The 19,225-nt window shown below is 35.7% G+C and overlaps 1 protein-coding gene across 5 annotated transcripts in view; it reads left to right on the forward strand.

Annotated features, from left to right (window-relative positions):
- The window catches only part of GPC5 (glypican 5), a 775,603-nt gene that overhangs the window by 145,191 nt on the left and 611,187 nt on the right, over positions 1-19,225 (forward strand). For all 5 annotated transcript variants that reach the window (XR_014688693.1, XM_084506835.1, XM_084506837.1 and 2 more), the window contains exons 4-5: positions 3,477-3,610; positions 7,655-7,780. Coding sequence is in view for 4 of the 5 variants with exons in the window: in XM_084506835.1 (XP_084362961.1) it covers positions 3,477-3,610; positions 7,655-7,780 (260 nt within the window). In the remaining variant the exon portion in view is untranslated. The remainder of the gene's footprint in view (positions 1-3,476; positions 3,611-7,654; positions 7,781-19,225) is intronic.

The following is a 19,225-nucleotide window of genomic DNA, read 5'->3' on the forward strand; positions in this document are numbered from 1 at the left end:
CATAATTAAAAAAAAAAAAAATAGTGAAATGATTTCAGTAGAAACGCTGAGGTCAGAAAGAACCATTTTTGTAGTGCAAAAAAGTCCCAAAGGATGTGACCAATTGGCCCTATTGAACCTGTGAACTGATATGGCAGTGTCCCGTTGTTACTAACATAATGCTCACATCATTGTCCAGCCCTCTTTAAATGTGAAGGCTTATGACACTCAAGTTTTCCAAACTGTGTGTAACCAGAGATGTTCAACTATGCACCAAGCAAAATCAAACTGTCATAAAGTTCATGTGTGGCACTAATTGCAATTTAACTGCATGGTTATTACAAGAGCTTTTAATTAACCCAATCATCATTCTGTGGCATGCAAATTGTGCATAATAACAGCATGCTGAATATAATGACAATAGGTTTGTCTGAACTGTGAAAATCGTGAGTTTTATAATTTTCTGAGGTTTCCTTTTATGCCATTAAATATTGTGCAGTATCTGTTTAAGAAAATTGGACCAAAGTGGGGAGATAAGGAGAAAAGAAAAAAATCCTAGTAAGTTGCTTAGGCTTGTCTGTTTTAAAATTTTATAGTTATCTTTAATTCTTTCTGAAATTCAGTGAGATTTGTAATTCTCTTTAGAATAATATTTTCGGTGATTCTTTCAGTCTCACTTTCCTCAGGGTATTTTCAGTCCTCTTCAAGAATCATTTTGTATGCTCTTCAAGGATCTTGTGTTCGTGGCCAAGAAAAATGCTCAAATTTTTGTGGGAATGTTCAGTGAGAATAAATACCCTTTCAGTGCAACTGGAGGGCAGGATGATAAGAATACATTCTGATCGGATATTGCTGCAAAATGATCATTTGTTAGCTCATTAGTGTATTGAGAGCAACCCCCTTCTTCCAAAGTGAAGATTCAAGTCTATGTCTCCAAGGACTGACAGTAATAGCACTGGATGAATTTTTTACAGCCCAAAGGCTAAGAATACTGAGATGATGTGGCTGAAAGGCTGTTAAAATCCTTCTGGAATTGGCGGAAATACAATTAACTGGCATTACACTTGTTCCATGTACACTTTCTAGATACTTAAGGAATACATACAAAAAACAGTAGACATTATTATGATTTTTTTTTTAAGTGTATCATGTGGAAAATGAAATTCTGACATTTTAGTTTTAAAATATTTGTCTCACAGACACAGCAGGCACCTGAAGGCAAGATAGTACTTACTATATGACCTTTTCATGTGCACAACTGCTTACTGAAGAAACTGTGTGAAATTGAAGACTGGGACAGAGAGGAAGGCAAAAATATATCTGGCATCCATGTACAGTTAATGGTTTGAATATGACATAAAGATGTCAGGCACCAGTGAACAGCTGAAAAACAAAACAAAACAAAACAACAGATCATGTTCAGCTGGTTGAGTGATGCAAGTGTAATGTGTCAAACAAAATAAAGAAACCAACACCACACAAAGCTATCCAGCCAGGCAGTGTTCCCAGCGTTTTAAATAAAAATAAAAAAGTAATAAAAAAGAGAAAGGTAACAGACAAAGACATCATCAGAGTACCTGCTCGTACATGCTGAAGTAGCTCACCTTGTAGAAACTCTGAAGAAGGAAGTGACTTTGCTAAAGGTTAGTGAGCTAACTTTCAGCTGCAAGAGATGTTGCTATCATTAATATAACAGCTCTCAGCAGTATGACTACTGGCGTGTACTTCTTTGTGGGAATTGCAGAGGTGTGTGTGCTCCTGTACAGGCACTTTTTACAATTTAACTACTGGTATTTTCAGAATATTCCATAGATATGTATGTAAAGCTTATATAAGATTTTTTTTTTTTTAAAGATTCTATATTTGAAACTAAGGTTTATTTGTAAATGTATCAGTGAATGCAAAATTCCCCAAATCATACTATGCATTTCTTGAGACATTCACTCAAAGTAAGTAAACAGAGAGAAAGGTCATGAGATAGTATTTTGAAGCAGCCATATAATGTAAAAAATGAACACTGTCCGTACTGCAAGCCACTAGGACTGTAAGAACTACTGATTTTCTTTATTTTTTCATTTTAGTTGAGTAAAACTTAAAGACATTTAAATTTAATTTCAAGGAATATAGATATCTGTGGATTCTCCTGCCTTCATAGGGGAGCAATAGGAATACATATGGAGCAACAAATACATATGTTTTTTTCAGTTTATTACAACTGGAGCTAAATTTCCCTTTTCCTTTTCCCCTTTTCCTTTTCCTCTTTCCTAAAGGAGCATTACTCACCTCCTTAGAGCCTGTATTAGCTGGTAAATCGCTGACACCGTGTTTCTCTGTCCTTCACAGGCTCACACCCTGCAGTTAGTCTCTGAGAGTGCCAGGACAGCTGTGGCATCTCTTTCAGACATCCAAGGGCCAAAGTCAGCACAACCTACACACATAACCTGTGCCTGTCATGGGAGAGGTGCTCCTTCCCAAACATCTGGATCTGACGCTCACTGCTTGTGTTTGTGTTTCAAAAACTGAATACCTATTGTAGAGCCCAAAGCCCTTTTTAAGAAGGCTGACTATCAAAACTGAGTTTTAATAAATCACATGCAGTATTAGTTTTTTGGTACTGCATACATGCTAGGTTAAAGAAGATACGTGCCCTTCAGTCTGCTTAACATACTTTCTGACGTGATCCTCGCCGTCAAGTATCTCTTGCTTAATAAATATGTATGGCACTAATTATTTTTCTTCAGTGACTAGGAAGAATAATGAGCAATGAACATGAACTGGTATCATGTATAGCACAAAATGCTCACTATCACATTTTACAAAGAAGAAAATGGGAATTCATGTGAACTTGTATCTATTGACATCTGGATCAGAAAACCAGGCATACAAAATCCCTTGGTGTTTTCAACATCTATGGTCTGAATCATTAAACGTGCATCTTGGATCATTAAATTTACATCTCGCAAAGTTGTAATGCAGGTTTACACCATGCTAAGTGTTCACTATATGCTCTGAATAACTATGCTGAACGTGCCATAATAATTCATCAACCCTGAAAGAAATCACAGAGTTCAATACATATTAAAAAATGTGATTGGGGTGTAATACAGAAAAATGGAAATATGCTGCTGTTCACAACACATTCTGATCTCTGAAGTTACTGTCGCTGTCTGCATAACAATACAGTTTCTTGATAAAAGGCAAAAAAGCCACATTCAATAAAATACATGTGGTGACTTGCTTATACACTTTATATTCCTTCAAAAGGAGTAATTTTGTTTGTTCTTTTCTTTTACAAAATGAAATAGAATTGTGTTTACTGCATTCGTTATAGACATACTGTTGACAAATATGATAATTAATGATATTTTTGTAGCTGATATTTATCATATGTCCATAGACTTTCTTTCTTGTTAAAATGGACTTAAACTGAATTGAGGGATATGTAATATTTTTTGCTTACATATCTTCTTTCCTTCTAATGACTTTTTTTCTTTTAGGTGAACAAGGTATGTGGCCCTCCTGTAAGGAAGCCTGCACAGTCTCCAAGTTGCTCTTTTGATCAGAACAAAGATAATGAAGGGCTGAAGATGTTCTCAAGAGACAGTGAAGAAACCCTTGCCAACAGAAGAAAGTAAGACATTAGTTTTACAGCCAGAAAGAAAGAATAAAGTAAGCCATTAATTTTACAACAGAATAGCTTATATTCAGTGCAGTGGCATGCAAAGAATGAAGCATTTCAGCAACACAGTCTGCTCAGTTACATTTTGAAAAGAGTCATTTTATGACTTTATGACTTTATGTTTTCCAGTATAATGGATGTATGAGTGGGTTCATTTGGTGTGTTTTGAAATATTTAAAAGAGTGGATAACTAAAATATGAATATGAATAAGAATATCAACTCTGTGTGTAAATTTTCAAATTACATTTAAATGGCACATCATTGGGTATTACTGCATCTGTCAAGACCTGATTGTCCCTTTTACCAGAAGACTGTACAAATTGATAAGACAAAAAACGTAATGACTTCATTCTTACATACTATTGTGATAAACGAGAAAAATAAGCATTTAGGTTTAAGTCTTGAAGTTCTTGTTGAAGCAAATCCTGCTGATTTTTTTCTTTGGCTCTTTAGCCAGTACATAGTGAATTCAGGTGACTACAAAACGTAGGTATTTGATTTATATCTGGTTCAGCATTACAGCGTAAACTTTCCCTAACTGTGTAGGAGCTAAGTGTTTAAGCTGCCATTATATTCAGTGGGGAGGAGGACTCAGTTCAGCTGCCCACACAACAGCATGAGTTCAGTGCCATTTGAGGATGCCCTAAGGTATCTCAACTGATCTTCTGCTTTCCAGAAGGATACAGTTGTCCTGTAAGTTTTGCCATATGTTGCAGCCTTGTGCAGAGATCTCAGATAGCTGAAGGCACCTTAAAGGCCACCAGATATTCTATCTTTAGACAAATGAATCAAGTCTTTAATGCCTGCAAGGAGTAATTGCACTGTAAGGAGTAAGGATAGTATTACTGGTGAGATTAAAGGCTCTATTAATGCAAATCATATGCAAAGGAAAAATCAGAAATTTCATTCCCGTCACAGTGTCCACTAAAGTACAGAGATGGTTTCTTTGGCCTCTTTTTCTTTCATTTGAGTTTGTAGTGCAAAAGGAGACTGAAACGAGAGAATTCCAAGTAATAATTACTCATTTCTGATGTCTGGAGAAGAAAATGTGCCTCTGAGCTTCAAAGGCAGACCATTCTAGCTAGTGCAATGTTCTTTATGTTCCTAAGCAAGTTCCTGATGTTTACTCAATGCTAGCACTCTGCAAACACAAAATTGCATTCTAATATCTCAATTCATCTGGGACCGTTCTGATTCAAAAAAATAGTGTCTGGGTGGACCTCAGGGAGATCATATGGGACACCAGAGCCAGTGGGCTGCAGAAAACAATGTTGTTTTGCCATGTTTTATTCCTGTCTGAGATGCTGGAACCATTTAATGGCTTGCAACAGGTACTACACCAAAAAGCTGGGGGGTGTAGAATGAGAAAAAAAAGTTTTTGAGATGCACTGGCAGAAATTTCAGTTTAGCAACTTCATAGTCCATATCATCTTCCCTTGCTATCTCCTGGATCACCCCTTCTTCCTTATTAGTCACAATCACTTTATATTTGCCATATTATATTTATATTTGCCATATTCCCATGGCAACTGCATGGCAACAGAAGAGCAACTTCAGCAACCTTACAGCCTGCTTTTAAGGAAGCATGGTTCTCCCAGTCAAACTCTGCTTTTTTTACCTTCCGACCTGTTTACCTCTGGCAACAGGGTTGCTCTCTGCAACTTTCACAAACTTTAGCTGAAAAGAATAGGCTTCTCCCAAATGGTGGAGGTTTGATCAATGAGAATTATCTTAGGAAAAAAACAAGTGAACAAAAGGACTCCATTAAATGTGTGACTCCCAAGAGTTCCCCAGTTTCCTAATATTTCTCAAATCCAGCTGCAGATGAAAGTTTACATGTACATGTGCATTAAAGAACAATGTACATGTTGGACTACTGCCTGAACTTTTCCTAAATAATTTTCACTATCAGAAACACCATCAATTTAAACATCAACACCTTAGGCAAGTGTTTTCAAGCACTATGTGGTACAAGAAGAAAAGGAAATTCCACTTTGCTTTTGACACTTAAAAATGTCAGATGAATTTTTGAAATTGCTAAGCGGAACATTACAAAATAACATACAATCTTAAAAATACATAATGATTTTTTCTCCAAACCTTAGCTTTGCAGACAGGTTATAACAAGGAGAATAAAATTGTAAGAACAAAAACAAACAAAAACATTGCCAAACAGATAAGAAATGTTTGTAGCTTGCACTGACTGCAATTGCACATTTGTGCTCAGCTGCCTATAATTACATGCTATCTGGTCTAAAAGATGTTGATGTGAAAATTGACATTCAAACCATCTGCCCTTCTAACTACTTTGGTCAGACATCTACAGGGGCTGAAATCAGTTATTACTTCTGTATTAACTTCGGCTTTGCCTCAGGATGCATCTGCTAATAAACTAAATAACTGACCTTTCTGTTACAACGCAGTTTGGTATAGGATATTGTAGCAGCTGTATTCATTTCCATTTCTTTATAATACATGGATTGATTGTACAGAAGAAGAAATTTCAACTATTTATTATGAGAAGACTTTAATCACTAGTATTCATCCAGAACATAAACACAACGCATAGTCAAAATCAGAATCAATCCCCCTCAATGGGATATGGAGGAAATCTGCAAACATATTATGCACACTATATGCAATTTGGGGGATGGAACAATACAGGATACAACTATCCGTGGTTGGGAAAGTGTATGTGAATCATATTTATATACTTAAAATAAACTGTGCATATACAATTACATGATGAATAGTCAAAAAAGACCCTACCTGAGATTTTCAGAACAGTAGTTTCAGAACAGTAATGCACTTAGATCCCCTTAAATAATCATAGTAAATCTGAATCACTGTGCTTTGTGTAGAATATTTGCCCTACAATTACAATTAAAAAGTGGCTTTTTCAATGACAGAATATATAAAATTACTCATGTTTTATTTGTGTTAATTTTGAGTAAGCAAAAATTAAAAATTTAATTCCATATGCCATTTTAGATCTGTGTTAACTAAATGTAATGAAATGTCTAGAACTTTTAGAGCTATTTTCTTTTTTTTTTTTTTTTTTTTTAAAATTCCAGACAGCGTTCAAGAAGTTAGCATAATGAGAAACTTGCTGGCTCATAGAGCAATGAGTACTGAATTTGTCGGTACCTTTCTTCTTCATGCCTGCGGGTCACAGATAACTCAGTATACTGTGATATTCTAAACCAGAATAAATAAGTATTTTAATTTTTCACAGCAGGAATGGGTCTCCCAGGAAGAGATTTTCAATACATAAGCAAACAATTTATAAACATAAATATCTCAATCCAGTTACAAACATACTAGCTAAAAAGTCATTCATTTGTTTTGATTTAAGTGCAAAACCTTATCATTAGCTCTGGGCAACTTGGCAATTCTTTAAAATAGCAATACATAATTTATAATTTAGCAGCATAACAAGATAAAATTGATGTCTTTTGGCAGACAGTAATTTAAATATCCACTAAATATTTAACATCTACATCTTAAACCCATTCTACCTAAATCTTGAATTACTCCATAACTCTCACCAATACTCTTTCTTGTACTTGTAGGACTGTAGGGGACCAGTTGGTAGCGCTGAAAAACAGGTGACATTAATATACACCTGTTTTTTTATTTGCTATGCTTTCCTTTGGATCATTTTTTATTACATTTGTACAAGTGTAGTATTGCAAGCTGTATCAAAATTATGCAAGAAAATTTCAGGGTGGAGGAAAATAACTCACATTCCAGAGCATGAGTAAATTGTTTAATTTTGACAATAAGAGTATCAAGTCTGTAAACTACTGAAATGTGTCAGAGAGAATCTAACTTAGGTAATAAGAAATTGACAAATTGGTTTAAAACATCATTGGAACCAGGAGAGAACATTAGAAAAAGCATATTCTGTATCTTCTTGTAGACATGCACAATAGCAGTACTGCTTAATGTTATTGATTGACACTGTCTATTGTTTCCCATGTTCCTCTGTGCAGAGAATTTATCAGCCACCTCCGGCTCTACAGAGCCTTTTACGGCGGACTGGCTGATCAGCTGTGCGGTAATGAGTTGGCAGCTGCTGATGGACTCCCGTGTTGGAATGGAGAAGATGTTGTAAGAAGGTACCTTTTTAACTCACTTCTGTCTTTCCTTCTGTATTTCTCATTGCTCTAAATTAGCCAAGTGGAGTCAAATGCATTGTTTCTCTGGGTATATGTCAAAGCCCATTTGGAAAACAAGTCAGCATGGGTTTCCTTCTCTCAGGCCTCATCTATAAACAGAATTAAAAAACAACCTGTATTTATGTTTTAAAGAAAAAAAGAATATTACTGGTCCTCAGACATTTCTGCATCAAATTTATGGAGCTTAATCATATGCTGGTTAGGAGAAGATGGACTGGCATTTATAGTTGGAAAAAATGAATATGGATTTTTCTTTTCAGGGATGATCTTTATAAAGTGCTCCTTTTAATACAGAGTTTGTGATATCAGACAAGCTGTTTGCTTAAAACTTTCTCTGGCTCTGAAGAATGAACTAATCTCTTAATATATGTGGTGTCTCAGGAGAGCACCATAAGTTAAGACACTAAGATAAAATGTTTTAAAGGTGAAACACCTGTATTGTTTTATGTATGCACTAGCCTGGGAGACATCACTCAGTAGCAATGGCAAAGAAGAGATAAAAATAAACTGCTAGGCTCCTGGATGCATATCTCTGGAATCGATATGTTTCACGACTTACAAGACACTATCATTTGTGAATGTCAGATGGATTTTCAGAGAAATGAGATATGTGTTTTTGCTTTATTGCTCTCATCAAGAAAACAAGTATTTCTCTGAACTTGTGGTGACAGATGAAAATATTGAGAGGTTCATTGCAATTACGTTTTATAAAGATCATACTCTTATTACCAAGATGAGGTAGTATCAAAGAAGGTGGATAAAGGCTATAAAGGTGTGTTAGTAAAATGGGAGATAGCTGGTACTAATCAGATCAGGCACTGACAGTCTGCATCTTCAGCATGGGTTTATGAAAAGCAGGTCCTGCCTGACTAACCTTATCTCCTTATATGAGAAGAAGATTATAGGCTTAGTAGATGAGGCTGTTCATGTTGTCTACCTGGATTTTAGTAAAGAGTTGGACAGTGGTTGCCACAGTATTCTCTTGTAGAAACTGGTTGCTCCTGGCATGGACAGGTATACAGCTTGTTGGGTGAAGAACTGGCTGGATGGCCAGAAGTCATAGTGGAGTCTAATCCTCTTGGCAGCCAGTCACCAAGGCTCAGCACTGGGTCCAGTTTTGCTTAACATTTTTATCAGTGATCTGGATGAAGGAATCAAATGTATCTTCAGAAAGTTTGCAGACAATACTGAGTTAGGCAGGACAACTGAAGGTATGAAAGCTCTGCAGAGGGATCTGGATAGGCTGCGTCAATGGGCTGCATCCAGTTGCAAGTCACTCAGCAAGGTTGGGTGCAACTGGGTGCTGCTCTTGGGACACAATAACCCGATGCAGCAGTATGGGCTTGGGGAAGAATGACTGTAAAGCTGCCCAGCAGAAAAGGAGAGGGTGGTCAAGCGTCACAACAGGCTGCCCAGGGAAGTGGTGGAGTCCCCATCCCCTGGTGCTTAGGGACATGGTTTAGTGGGTGACATTGGTAGTAGGGTGATGGTTGGTCCACATGATCTTGCAGGTCTTTTCCAACCGTAGTTATTCAATTATTCTATTTAAGAACGTGGATGTGGCCCTGAGACGTGCTTTAGTGATGGTACTCAGTAAGTCAGCTTGATGGTTGGACTCAATGATCTTGAAGGTCTTTTCCAACCTAAATAATTCTATGATTTTAGGATTCAGGCATCTCTAAATAGGTTATGTAGGAACTATAATGTATTGATTAGTGATGTCTAAGAAAACAGTACATACCCTTTCAGCAAACAGCTAGAGATCTGCTTTAGTTTATCATCTTGGGTAGTGCTTTGCAAGCACTAAGGCCCAATAAGTGGTTGACCCTTGGCACTCTCATTGTCCTAATTTGTCAACAATCTTCTCAGGATGAATTATCCTTTCTTAGATACCTGTATTTCAGATTTAATTTCAACTTTATATCCTGGCTTTTATTTTCATGCTTTTTCCCAAGTGAGTTATAGTACTCCTACTAAATGTCTCAGTAAGAATTTGAAGTAAACATCTTGTAATTACAGATTTCCTAAGAAAAAATTTCTTGTATTCTAATTTTTATATGCAGGTGGGCTTAGTATCCATATATTATATATTTTCAAAACTATATTATTATACAGTACTATTACATTTTAGTCATTATACATGTATTATTATATTGTTACTATTATTACACTGTTATATTTTAAGAAGTATGATTAGAAGCTTCAGTCCTTTTACATCAATGAAACATCTCATTAAATTCTAGACTACAGTGGTTTTTAAAAGTAATTTTATTTGATTAAAATAATTAATTAGCACAATTTATTTGTGGCTCAACTTAAAGATATAGGCGGTGACAAGAATTCCATATCTTAAATGAAAGACTTCCTTGATTTTAATTTAACTTATACATTTCCTTACTAAAGTATTTTATTTTTATATAAAAGTAGATATTATTTTTATATTGACTTTATCTCTAAATTTTAATGTTAACTTTCTGAAAGAGCTAACAGTACTATGTAGATAATATTTAGAAGTAGAGAGAACTGATTAAAACCAGAAGAGCAGAATGCTCTGGGTTACTCTAGGTTATCAGCTGGAGCTGAAGCCTGTAGATTAGTTTTCACAACTCAGCACCTCTACTTGTACACTATATCACGATGCATATTCTTCTGCTTCAGTAGCTGTATGACTGTGCTCTTCCTCCCATTCCTCCCATTCATTTTGCCTTGTTACTCAGTCAAAATGTCCTATTTTCATTTTTTTTTTTTTTATTTGTTCTTTTATAACTGAAGGGGAAAAATGTCCATCCTGCACATCCTGAAATCATTTATTTTTTTTCTTAATATTACTACTGAATTGCTAAGCTATGGAAAAATGGGCACTTTTATTCTTAGGCAGTTCCGTGTGCTTGCTATCAAAACAAGGCACATGTAACACAAGAGTTCAGGGCAGGAGTACAGATCAGATGTGCAGTGCCTGAAGTATTCTCTTGGGTTATGGAAAGTCAAACTGTGTCTCAGAAACACTTTCAACACACTTAAATTCTGCAAATTTAGACGCAAGGAGAATATGTTCAAGTAAGAAAGGTTCCTAATCTGCTCCATGTATTGTGCTGGAAAATGACAGTCGGAATGGATCAATGAATCAGTCCAATTTAGAAGGGACAAAATGAATACAAATACAAAAAGTAGGGCAAGTGGTTCAAAATCATCTTGATGAAATTCAGCATAATCCCAGTTACAGGTTTTTCAGAAAAAAAAAAAAAAAGGCAAACTTGAAGAGTATTCCCAGGAGCATTATGAGAGCAATCAAGAATCTAGGAAACTCAGTTTATATAAAAGGAATGAAATATCTGGACCTGTTTAACCTGGAAAAGAAAGAGTGATGGGAGAAAAAGCAAAGCGCAAGCAGGCTGTTGCTAAGGGGAAGAAAAGTAGCTATTATCTGTTTCTATAATGGTTAGGACACGTAACATGTAAATTATGGCATGATTAAATATTACAGAATCACAGAATCAAAGAATTGTCTAGGTTAGAAGAGACCTCAAGATCATCGAGTCCAACCTCTGACCTAACATTAACAAGTCTTCCACTAAACCATATCGCTAAGTTCAACATCTAAACGTCTTTTAAAGACCTCCAGGGATGGTGACTCCACCACTTCCCTGGGCAGCCCATTCCGATGCCTAACAACCCTCTCAGTAAAGAAGTTCTTTCTAATATCCAACCTAAAACTCCCCTGGTGCAACTTTAGCCTGTTCCCCCTCGTCCTGTCACCAGGCACATGGGAGAATAGACCAACCCCCACCTCACTATAGCCTCCGTTAATGTACTTATAAAGAGTGATAAGGTTGTCCCTGAGCCTCCCTTTCTCCAGGCTGAACAATCCCAGCTCCCTCAGCCGCTCCTCGTAGGACTTGTTCTCCAGGCCCCTCACCAGCTTTGTCGCCCTTCTCTGGACTCGCTTGAGCAAATTGGTGTCCTTCTTGTAGCAAGGGGCCCAAAACTGAACACAGTACTTGAGGTGCAGCCTCACCAGAGCTGAGTACAGGGGGACGATCACTTCCCTAGCCCTGCTGGCCACACTGCTTCTTATGCAAGCCAGGATGCTGTTGGCCTTCTTGGCCACCTAAGCACACTGCTGGCTCATATTCAGCTGACTATCAACCAGTACTCCCAGGTCCTTCTCCGCCAGTACTTGGGAGAGATTTCTAGTGGTGGGGATGGTAAGCGACAAAAGCTGGTAGTTTCAGGTCTGGTATTTGCCTGCATGAAGATGTTTAATAACAGGCAGAGCAAGGTACTGAGAAATAATGCAGCAAAAAAAATTTTTTCCTTAGAGATACCAATGTGAATTGGATAACCTCGTAAGAGCTGCTTCAGCCTTCTGATTCTCAGTCTAGAATTATCTAAATCTTGAGTTGCTCAACTTCTGTTCTCATGATCCCAGAATACTGTGACATTTTAGAAGCAATAATGACATGAGCAGACATCACCACTTTTCTCTGTAGATACAGAACACCTGAACCTGTGAACTTTCTCTTCCCTACCCTACACAAACACACACACACACACACACATACAGAGACACTAGTGAATTTGTCTGTGTAGTATTTCTGGCTACTCAGGGAGAGGAGGGGAAAATCAGTATTGTTCAAACTAATTGAATGTAAATGGTTTTTATCTGTTGTGACATTCTTCATCTCTCTCTGTTTTTGCTTTCTGTTTAAAAATCATGTACCATAGCTGTTGATGACCGCAATTTTAGGCCTGACATGGGAAGCAATTCCATAGGCTACATAATGCTGGTGCATGTGTATCAGCACTGGAAGAGTTTGCTGTATCTGTGTTTAAAACTGCAAACAGCCTTGCAAATAAATCCTTGCAAAAACAAACAAACAAACAAACAAACAACTGCAAATAAGCCCTGGAGACAGAAGATGGATATGGTAAAAATGAATAAATGAAATCTTTGGTGCTCTTCTTTGTCCTTTTGTGCATTTTTTAAAGGAAGTTGTTTAGAGTTTTAACAGCTAGCTGTAATACCATATCTCAGTTAAATCTTGTAGCTTTTGCCATATTTCATACAATCAAGATTGGATGGGAACAGATCAAAAAAAAAAAAAAAAGGGGGTGTTATTTAAATGAAAGCTTTCCTAACAGTTTACATTTCACGTGCTTCAGCTGCTTCCTTTTTGGCTTATTTATTTATTTTTTAAAATAACCATAATATCATGACAATTTGGCCCTTAATTCAGAAACTAGAGCTTGTTCTGGGTCTAGCCTGTTACATGGTGTAGGTTCACACTTTTATCAAAACTGAGATAAGAATCCCTAAATTGCTGTATTCATGTTGTTCAAGAGAAGAGAAGAGTTCAGTTGGAAGGGACCTTCAAAGGTCATGTAGTTCAACTGCCTGACCACTTCAGGACTAACCAAAAATTACAACATATTAATCAGGGCATTATCCAAATGCCTCTTGAACACAGACAGGCATGGGGCATGGGGCATCAACCACCTTGCTAAGAAGCCTGTTCCAGTGTTTTAACACCCTCATGGTACAGAAGTTTTTCCTAATGATCGGTCTGAACCTTTCCTGGCACAGTTTTGTGCCATTCCCACATGTTCCATCATCATTTACCAGATGGAAGAGGCCGGCATCTCCCTCTCTGCTTCCCCTCCTCAGGAATTTGTAGAGGACAATGATGATATCGCTTCTTAGCCTTCTCTTCTCCAGAGTAGACAACCCAAGTGTCCTCAGCCTCTCCTCACAGGACCTGCTTTCCAGCCCTTTTACCAGCTTTCTTCTTGTTCATTAAGTGGTTTAACTGACACTTACACAGTTTTGGTTGTCCAAAGCACATGGCTAGAATGTGAACAGGGATGAATTAAAAGTCCACAGAGGAGAGCTGAATGTAGACTTTCCATCTTGAGACCAGTGATTCCACTGAAACAAAAATAGATGTGAGAGAAGGAAATAATAAAATTATGCATGTTGATGGACTCAGAACTAACAGGGATTATTAAAAACAGCTAATCAAGTTTGGAAGGAAGAGTTTCATATGAAACACATATCAAAAGTATCCAAATTAAGAAGAATTAAACAGCCTGATTGATTTTAATTGCTGAGCAAGCTGTTAGAAAATGATTATAATAAGCATCTATCATCAAATAAATGTTTAGCTTTAGCACAGCTCTTACGCTGGGGAAGGAATTTTCTCCTTAGACTCTTAAATATTCTGAAACAAGAGTTCAATCCCAAATTAGTTCTTAGCCAAAAAAAAGCAGATAAATGGTGATGTAAAGAGATATAATGAATTCCTCTTAGTTTTCTTCTATTTGAGCTAGCTCTCAAATCATAATGAGGCAGAGGTGAAACTACTATTGAAGGCACCACTTGCAACCTATGCAAAAAAAAAAAAACAAAAAACCAAAAGCCTGAGCAAATTGAAATGTTAAGAATAGCCAACTGTGGCTTTTACTGCTTTGCCTAATATGCTATTGTCAATAACGACAAACAACAGATGCTTAGAGAAAAGCAACTGTAAATTTGTGTGTCCTTACAACTGCCAAATTTGGCAATGCCTGCCCCAGAACAGTGAATGTTTAGTCTTCTCATGAACTCATGAAATCTTAGCACCAACAGCATTCCAAAATCAGCCTAGCATCCCACGATTAGGAATTGGAATCAGAATTGTTCACAGTTTTGTTTTGACCTTCAATTGAAAGAAATCCAAATGCCTTAAGTCTGAAATATTGTTTAGAACTGCTGCTGCCCCCTTAGGGATACTTGGAAGAGCATCCCTATGGTTCACCAGCATATGGCACCTCGGCTGTAATGAAGAATCAGGACATCTGACCTGTAAGAAGAATATGTAGCTCCAAAGGTCCTCCATGAATTCAGGAGAATTTTTTCATTACAATTTATAAACCTGCATTTGGAAAAGTGCTGTTTTCAGGTTATATTCGATATCTAATTGGGAATGCCATTAGTTTTACCACTCCCACCCACACCCCCAAAAAGAAACACCATTAAGTTGATATTGATCCTATTTTGGTTGTGAGAAAAATGAGAGGGTCTTATGACAATTTTTTTCTGTGTCATCACAGAAAACAAAAGACATTTCTATTTTTGTCATCAACATGTAATTCAATAATAAAATAACAATATTTGTCTAGTTGCTGGTTTTCTGGAGGTAACTTTTTGATATCTTTTATTTTGAGAAACTTGAAATATTATTTTTAGGTTATCTTAATGAATTTGGGAATTACAGGTAAGGATATAATCTGAACTATTCCAGAGAAAGGCAAAAAACAGAAGAAAGAAAAATACTGGTTTGATAATAGATTGTATAAAAACTATTTACTTTATGTAAAGGCTGAAATTCTGAACCCTCTGTCAGTTGTTTTTAGGAGATCCAAGTCTGATATTAGGTGAAAAATGAAATGTTATATGATTCTTTTGTTTACATTAATTGTGGGTTTTGTTCTCTATTTTGTCAGGAAGTATACACATAATAAATAATTCCTGCTTTAATAATAGTAATGTTATAATATAGTATAGTTATATGTTAATATAGTTTTCAGTATATACTTAGACAAGTCTCATGACATTTCAGAATATAATTTATTTAATTATTTAAAAGCAAAAAAATATGTATTGCATTTGATTACCTGTAAATAAATGATCTGGTTATCCTTCTGTTTACTTGAGCAAATGCATAGTTTTCTGTACTGTTTGTCCTTTGTCATGCACAGAAGGAGTTATAATGGAAGGGTTCTAATGCTGGGTGAATTTATTTTTAATAAGTTGGTAATAATTTACAAAGTGTATTGTCTTTTAAACTGAAAAGCATGATTTGAGCTGTGTTGAATAACTGCTAGCATTTATAAAGTCTGAAAGATAGACAAGAGAAAGAACAGTGACCAAGGGTATTCTAAGAGTTTGAATTCTGGCATTATAATACCTTCATTCTGGAGTGTTTTGTTCTTTCATTTTACACAGCCCTAAAGCAAGCAAACAAACAAACAAAAATCCACAGATTTACTCCAGAATTTAGCATTAGAGAACTGTTGACTATTAAAAGTTTTCCTAGGGAGTTCAGGGCCACTTTACCATGGTTTATGAAATGCAACAATGGAGGCAGAAAGATCTGTCATCTCTTTTTCTGTATAGTAAGGTTTGACATTATTACCAATGAAAATTCATGCTGTATAGTTCAAAAATAAGCATAACGTAAAATAAATATGAATCATAGGTGATTATACTTGACAGAAGATTTGTGTATTTGTGCCTCACTGAAGTTCGTATAAATGAAATCCAATCTATTTGGATTAAACTTTTATATATATGATACCTTTCAAGTAACGTGTTTAGTGATATTTTACAATAAGATCCCTTATACAGTGATATTCTGAAGCATTTTATATTTTTAAATGCAAATTATTTATCATCTGTAGCAAAGGCAATGTAATTCAACAGCTCTCACTGAATTATTTAAACAATATTTTGGGTTGTGAAAAATCTTCTCAGGGGTCCTCTTTTCACTGTAGTGTTCACAGCAGTCCTGAATAAACACTGCAGGCTTACTAGTCCAGGCAGGAAACTTTTGAGTACTTATGACTGTGCAAGTGTTCAGCACTTCAGCATTTGCAGGTTTTCCTTTCCACCTTTGTTTTGTATGTGTTGTCAGCTCACGACTTTCCTCACAACAGTTGTAGGTCAGATTTTCAATGAGCATCTTGCACTGACTGTATCTATACTAGTGAAACTTAAGATTCTGCTGTTTATTTTATTTTATTTATTTATTACATCTCCACATTAGGCTTAGTTACTTCTGTTATCCTAAATCAGGACTGATTTTAGAAATCTGGAAATTGGTTGGGAGTCATATGAGAAAATCGCTGATAGTTTCTATATGTCTAATTGTGAAGTTTGCAGTAAGCTGTTCTAAGCTCTTATAATTGCTATATAAGAGCAATTTTGCTTTGTAGTCCTATTATGGTGGATATTCTGTAAATTATTTTGTGTAAAGTCTAATTTCATTAATGCCATTTATGTAATACGGTTGATAAATTGGTATTCATATAATTTTGCTAATGCATTCAAAGAATGACAGTTCACTTTATTTATTCTATAAATTAGTATTATTCTTTCCAATTGTATCAAATTATTCTTGCTGCTTTTGTAGTTAAAAGAATCATCATTTTCTCTTTAATGAAGTAAAACTGATATGCCATTCACAACTGTGAGTCTACGAGCATCTACTTCAAAAATACAGCGTTGTCTGGTCTCTTTAATAAAAGTTATGATTTCTTACCTACCTTAGCAGCTCATCTTCTTGTATTCCATTAGGATTTTATGATGGGAAGCACAAGTTGGCCTGTATTCATTAAAGTGACCATTTTGTTGTAGCTGTTGCTGTTCTAACACTGCATTCTCAAGGTCTAACTTCATTACTTGTCCAAATACGGGCACTCGGTGAAAATTATGCTGAATTAATGAAGGATGTGAATTTAGAAGTCAGGGTTGTTAACTTTTTTGACTTAGTTCATTGAGTGAGAAAACCAAATTGAAGACACTTTGTTTCAGAAAGATTTTTTATTATGAAGGTGTGGTATCTCACACAGAAATGTAATGTTTTTCTAGTCCAGTTAGTGCATTTGCATCTTTAATATACTCAAAGTGATGTTTTGAGTTTAATCTTTCCTAAGTAAAAGAGACACCTTTGCTGCATGGCTTGTAAAAGACATAAGTGCCAGCAAGCCCTTCCATCAGACTGTTAGGACTCATTATATATATTTAAGAAAAAAATATGCCTGCAGGAGAAGGAATTGCACTATAGCATCCTGCTGTGTAATACTGTTCTTCCTCCTAAGTATCTACCAAAGGAATCTGAGTGTTGAGTTTCTGTCACATTAGTTTTTAAACACATGCTTTGGCAACATTAATGTCTTATGTTAATAAGAGCTTGCACTGTTGAAACTTTTGCTCTTCTTCATATCTTCTACTCCAGGTGCATGTGAAGAAATGCATACCTGGACTGGTCTTCTGGCTTTTCTCAGTAAATAAATATGTGGGCCTTTGCAGGACTCAATTCATTCAGTCCTTAAGTAGTTGGATAGAAATTCCTAGAAGGTCATGTTTCTCTCCATTGGCTATGAAGGTCATCAGTGTAGACGTTGAAATGTAGTGGTAGGATTTATATTATCTGTCTAAAACATATAGAATCTTACATGTTTTTCAAGAACAATGCAATGTATCCACACTAAGATGAAAAAACAAAATACCTTAAACACTGGGTGTTAAACCTGGGATATTGATCCAAACCCATTATGCTTAAGTCTTTGAGATATTTCACCAAAATATATTGATCCATATTCTAAAAGTAACATATAGCAGTGCCGATCAGTTTTTGATAGTGCAAGTCTTCTGGTTAAATTGACATATGAAAATAACTTTTTATGGGATAACAGTGTTCAGGACCAAGCAACACTAGCTCTTTATCTTTGGTCAAAGGTGAAACATATTCTTGAATGAGGTATACAGTTTTATGTTTTAAAACTATAACATAATTGTTTTGAAGTTGTTTGTTTGTAAAGGTTAAATAAAATTAGTAATGGATCTGAGGTGAGTTAGAGTAGTTGTGGAAAGAATATAATTTTTTTCTTTCATTTTCCCTTTATTTCCTAAGCCTGTTTTCTCTGTAGGAGAGGTTATAGCATCTAGAACTCAGGTCTTAAATGTCCAGTTCTAATATAGTGTTATGAAAATTGGAATATTCATGTTCTTTTATGAAATATGATGGCAACATTATCTGAGGGAAGCTTATGTTCCTGTACACAAGTATGTTTCTACTCATCCTCCTATTAGTACGTCTCACTTTCATATCCCAATGTCTTTAAAATCTTCTCTGAATCACACATAAGGACAGCAGTAACAGAGGAAGTAATAAGCCTATCCTATTTTGCAGTCTAATAAAACTACTTTTTTTGTTTGTTTGTTTTGTTTTGTTTTGTTTAGTGAAACACTTCTGGAAGCTACAAAGATATCATGGCAGATACCTAAGATTATTGCTTTCAGTTCAAACATCAAAGCAGCATATTATATTCTACTTAGAGAAGAAAAGTATGTTATTATTAGTGCATCCTGAAATTGTTGCAGAGAAGCTGTTTGAAGTAATAAAAACTAATTAAAAAATCAAATACTTTTTCATTCAAAAGTATTATAGATGTGGTCAGTTAACATGTGGTGGTACCATATGGTAGAAGAGCAATACTGAACTGTTCAAGAGTTCGGAAGAGCAGCTAATGGAGAAAAAACGAATAAATCATTACAGTTATTTTTTGAGCAAAGGTCTTTTATATGTGCAGATTATCACTATATTTTCCTCAGTTCCTTGAACA

This window comes from Aythya ferina, assembly GCF_964211825.1.
Source record: "Aythya ferina genome assembly, chromosome: 1".
Taxonomy (NCBI): domain Eukaryota; kingdom Metazoa; phylum Chordata; class Aves; order Anseriformes; family Anatidae; genus Aythya; species Aythya ferina.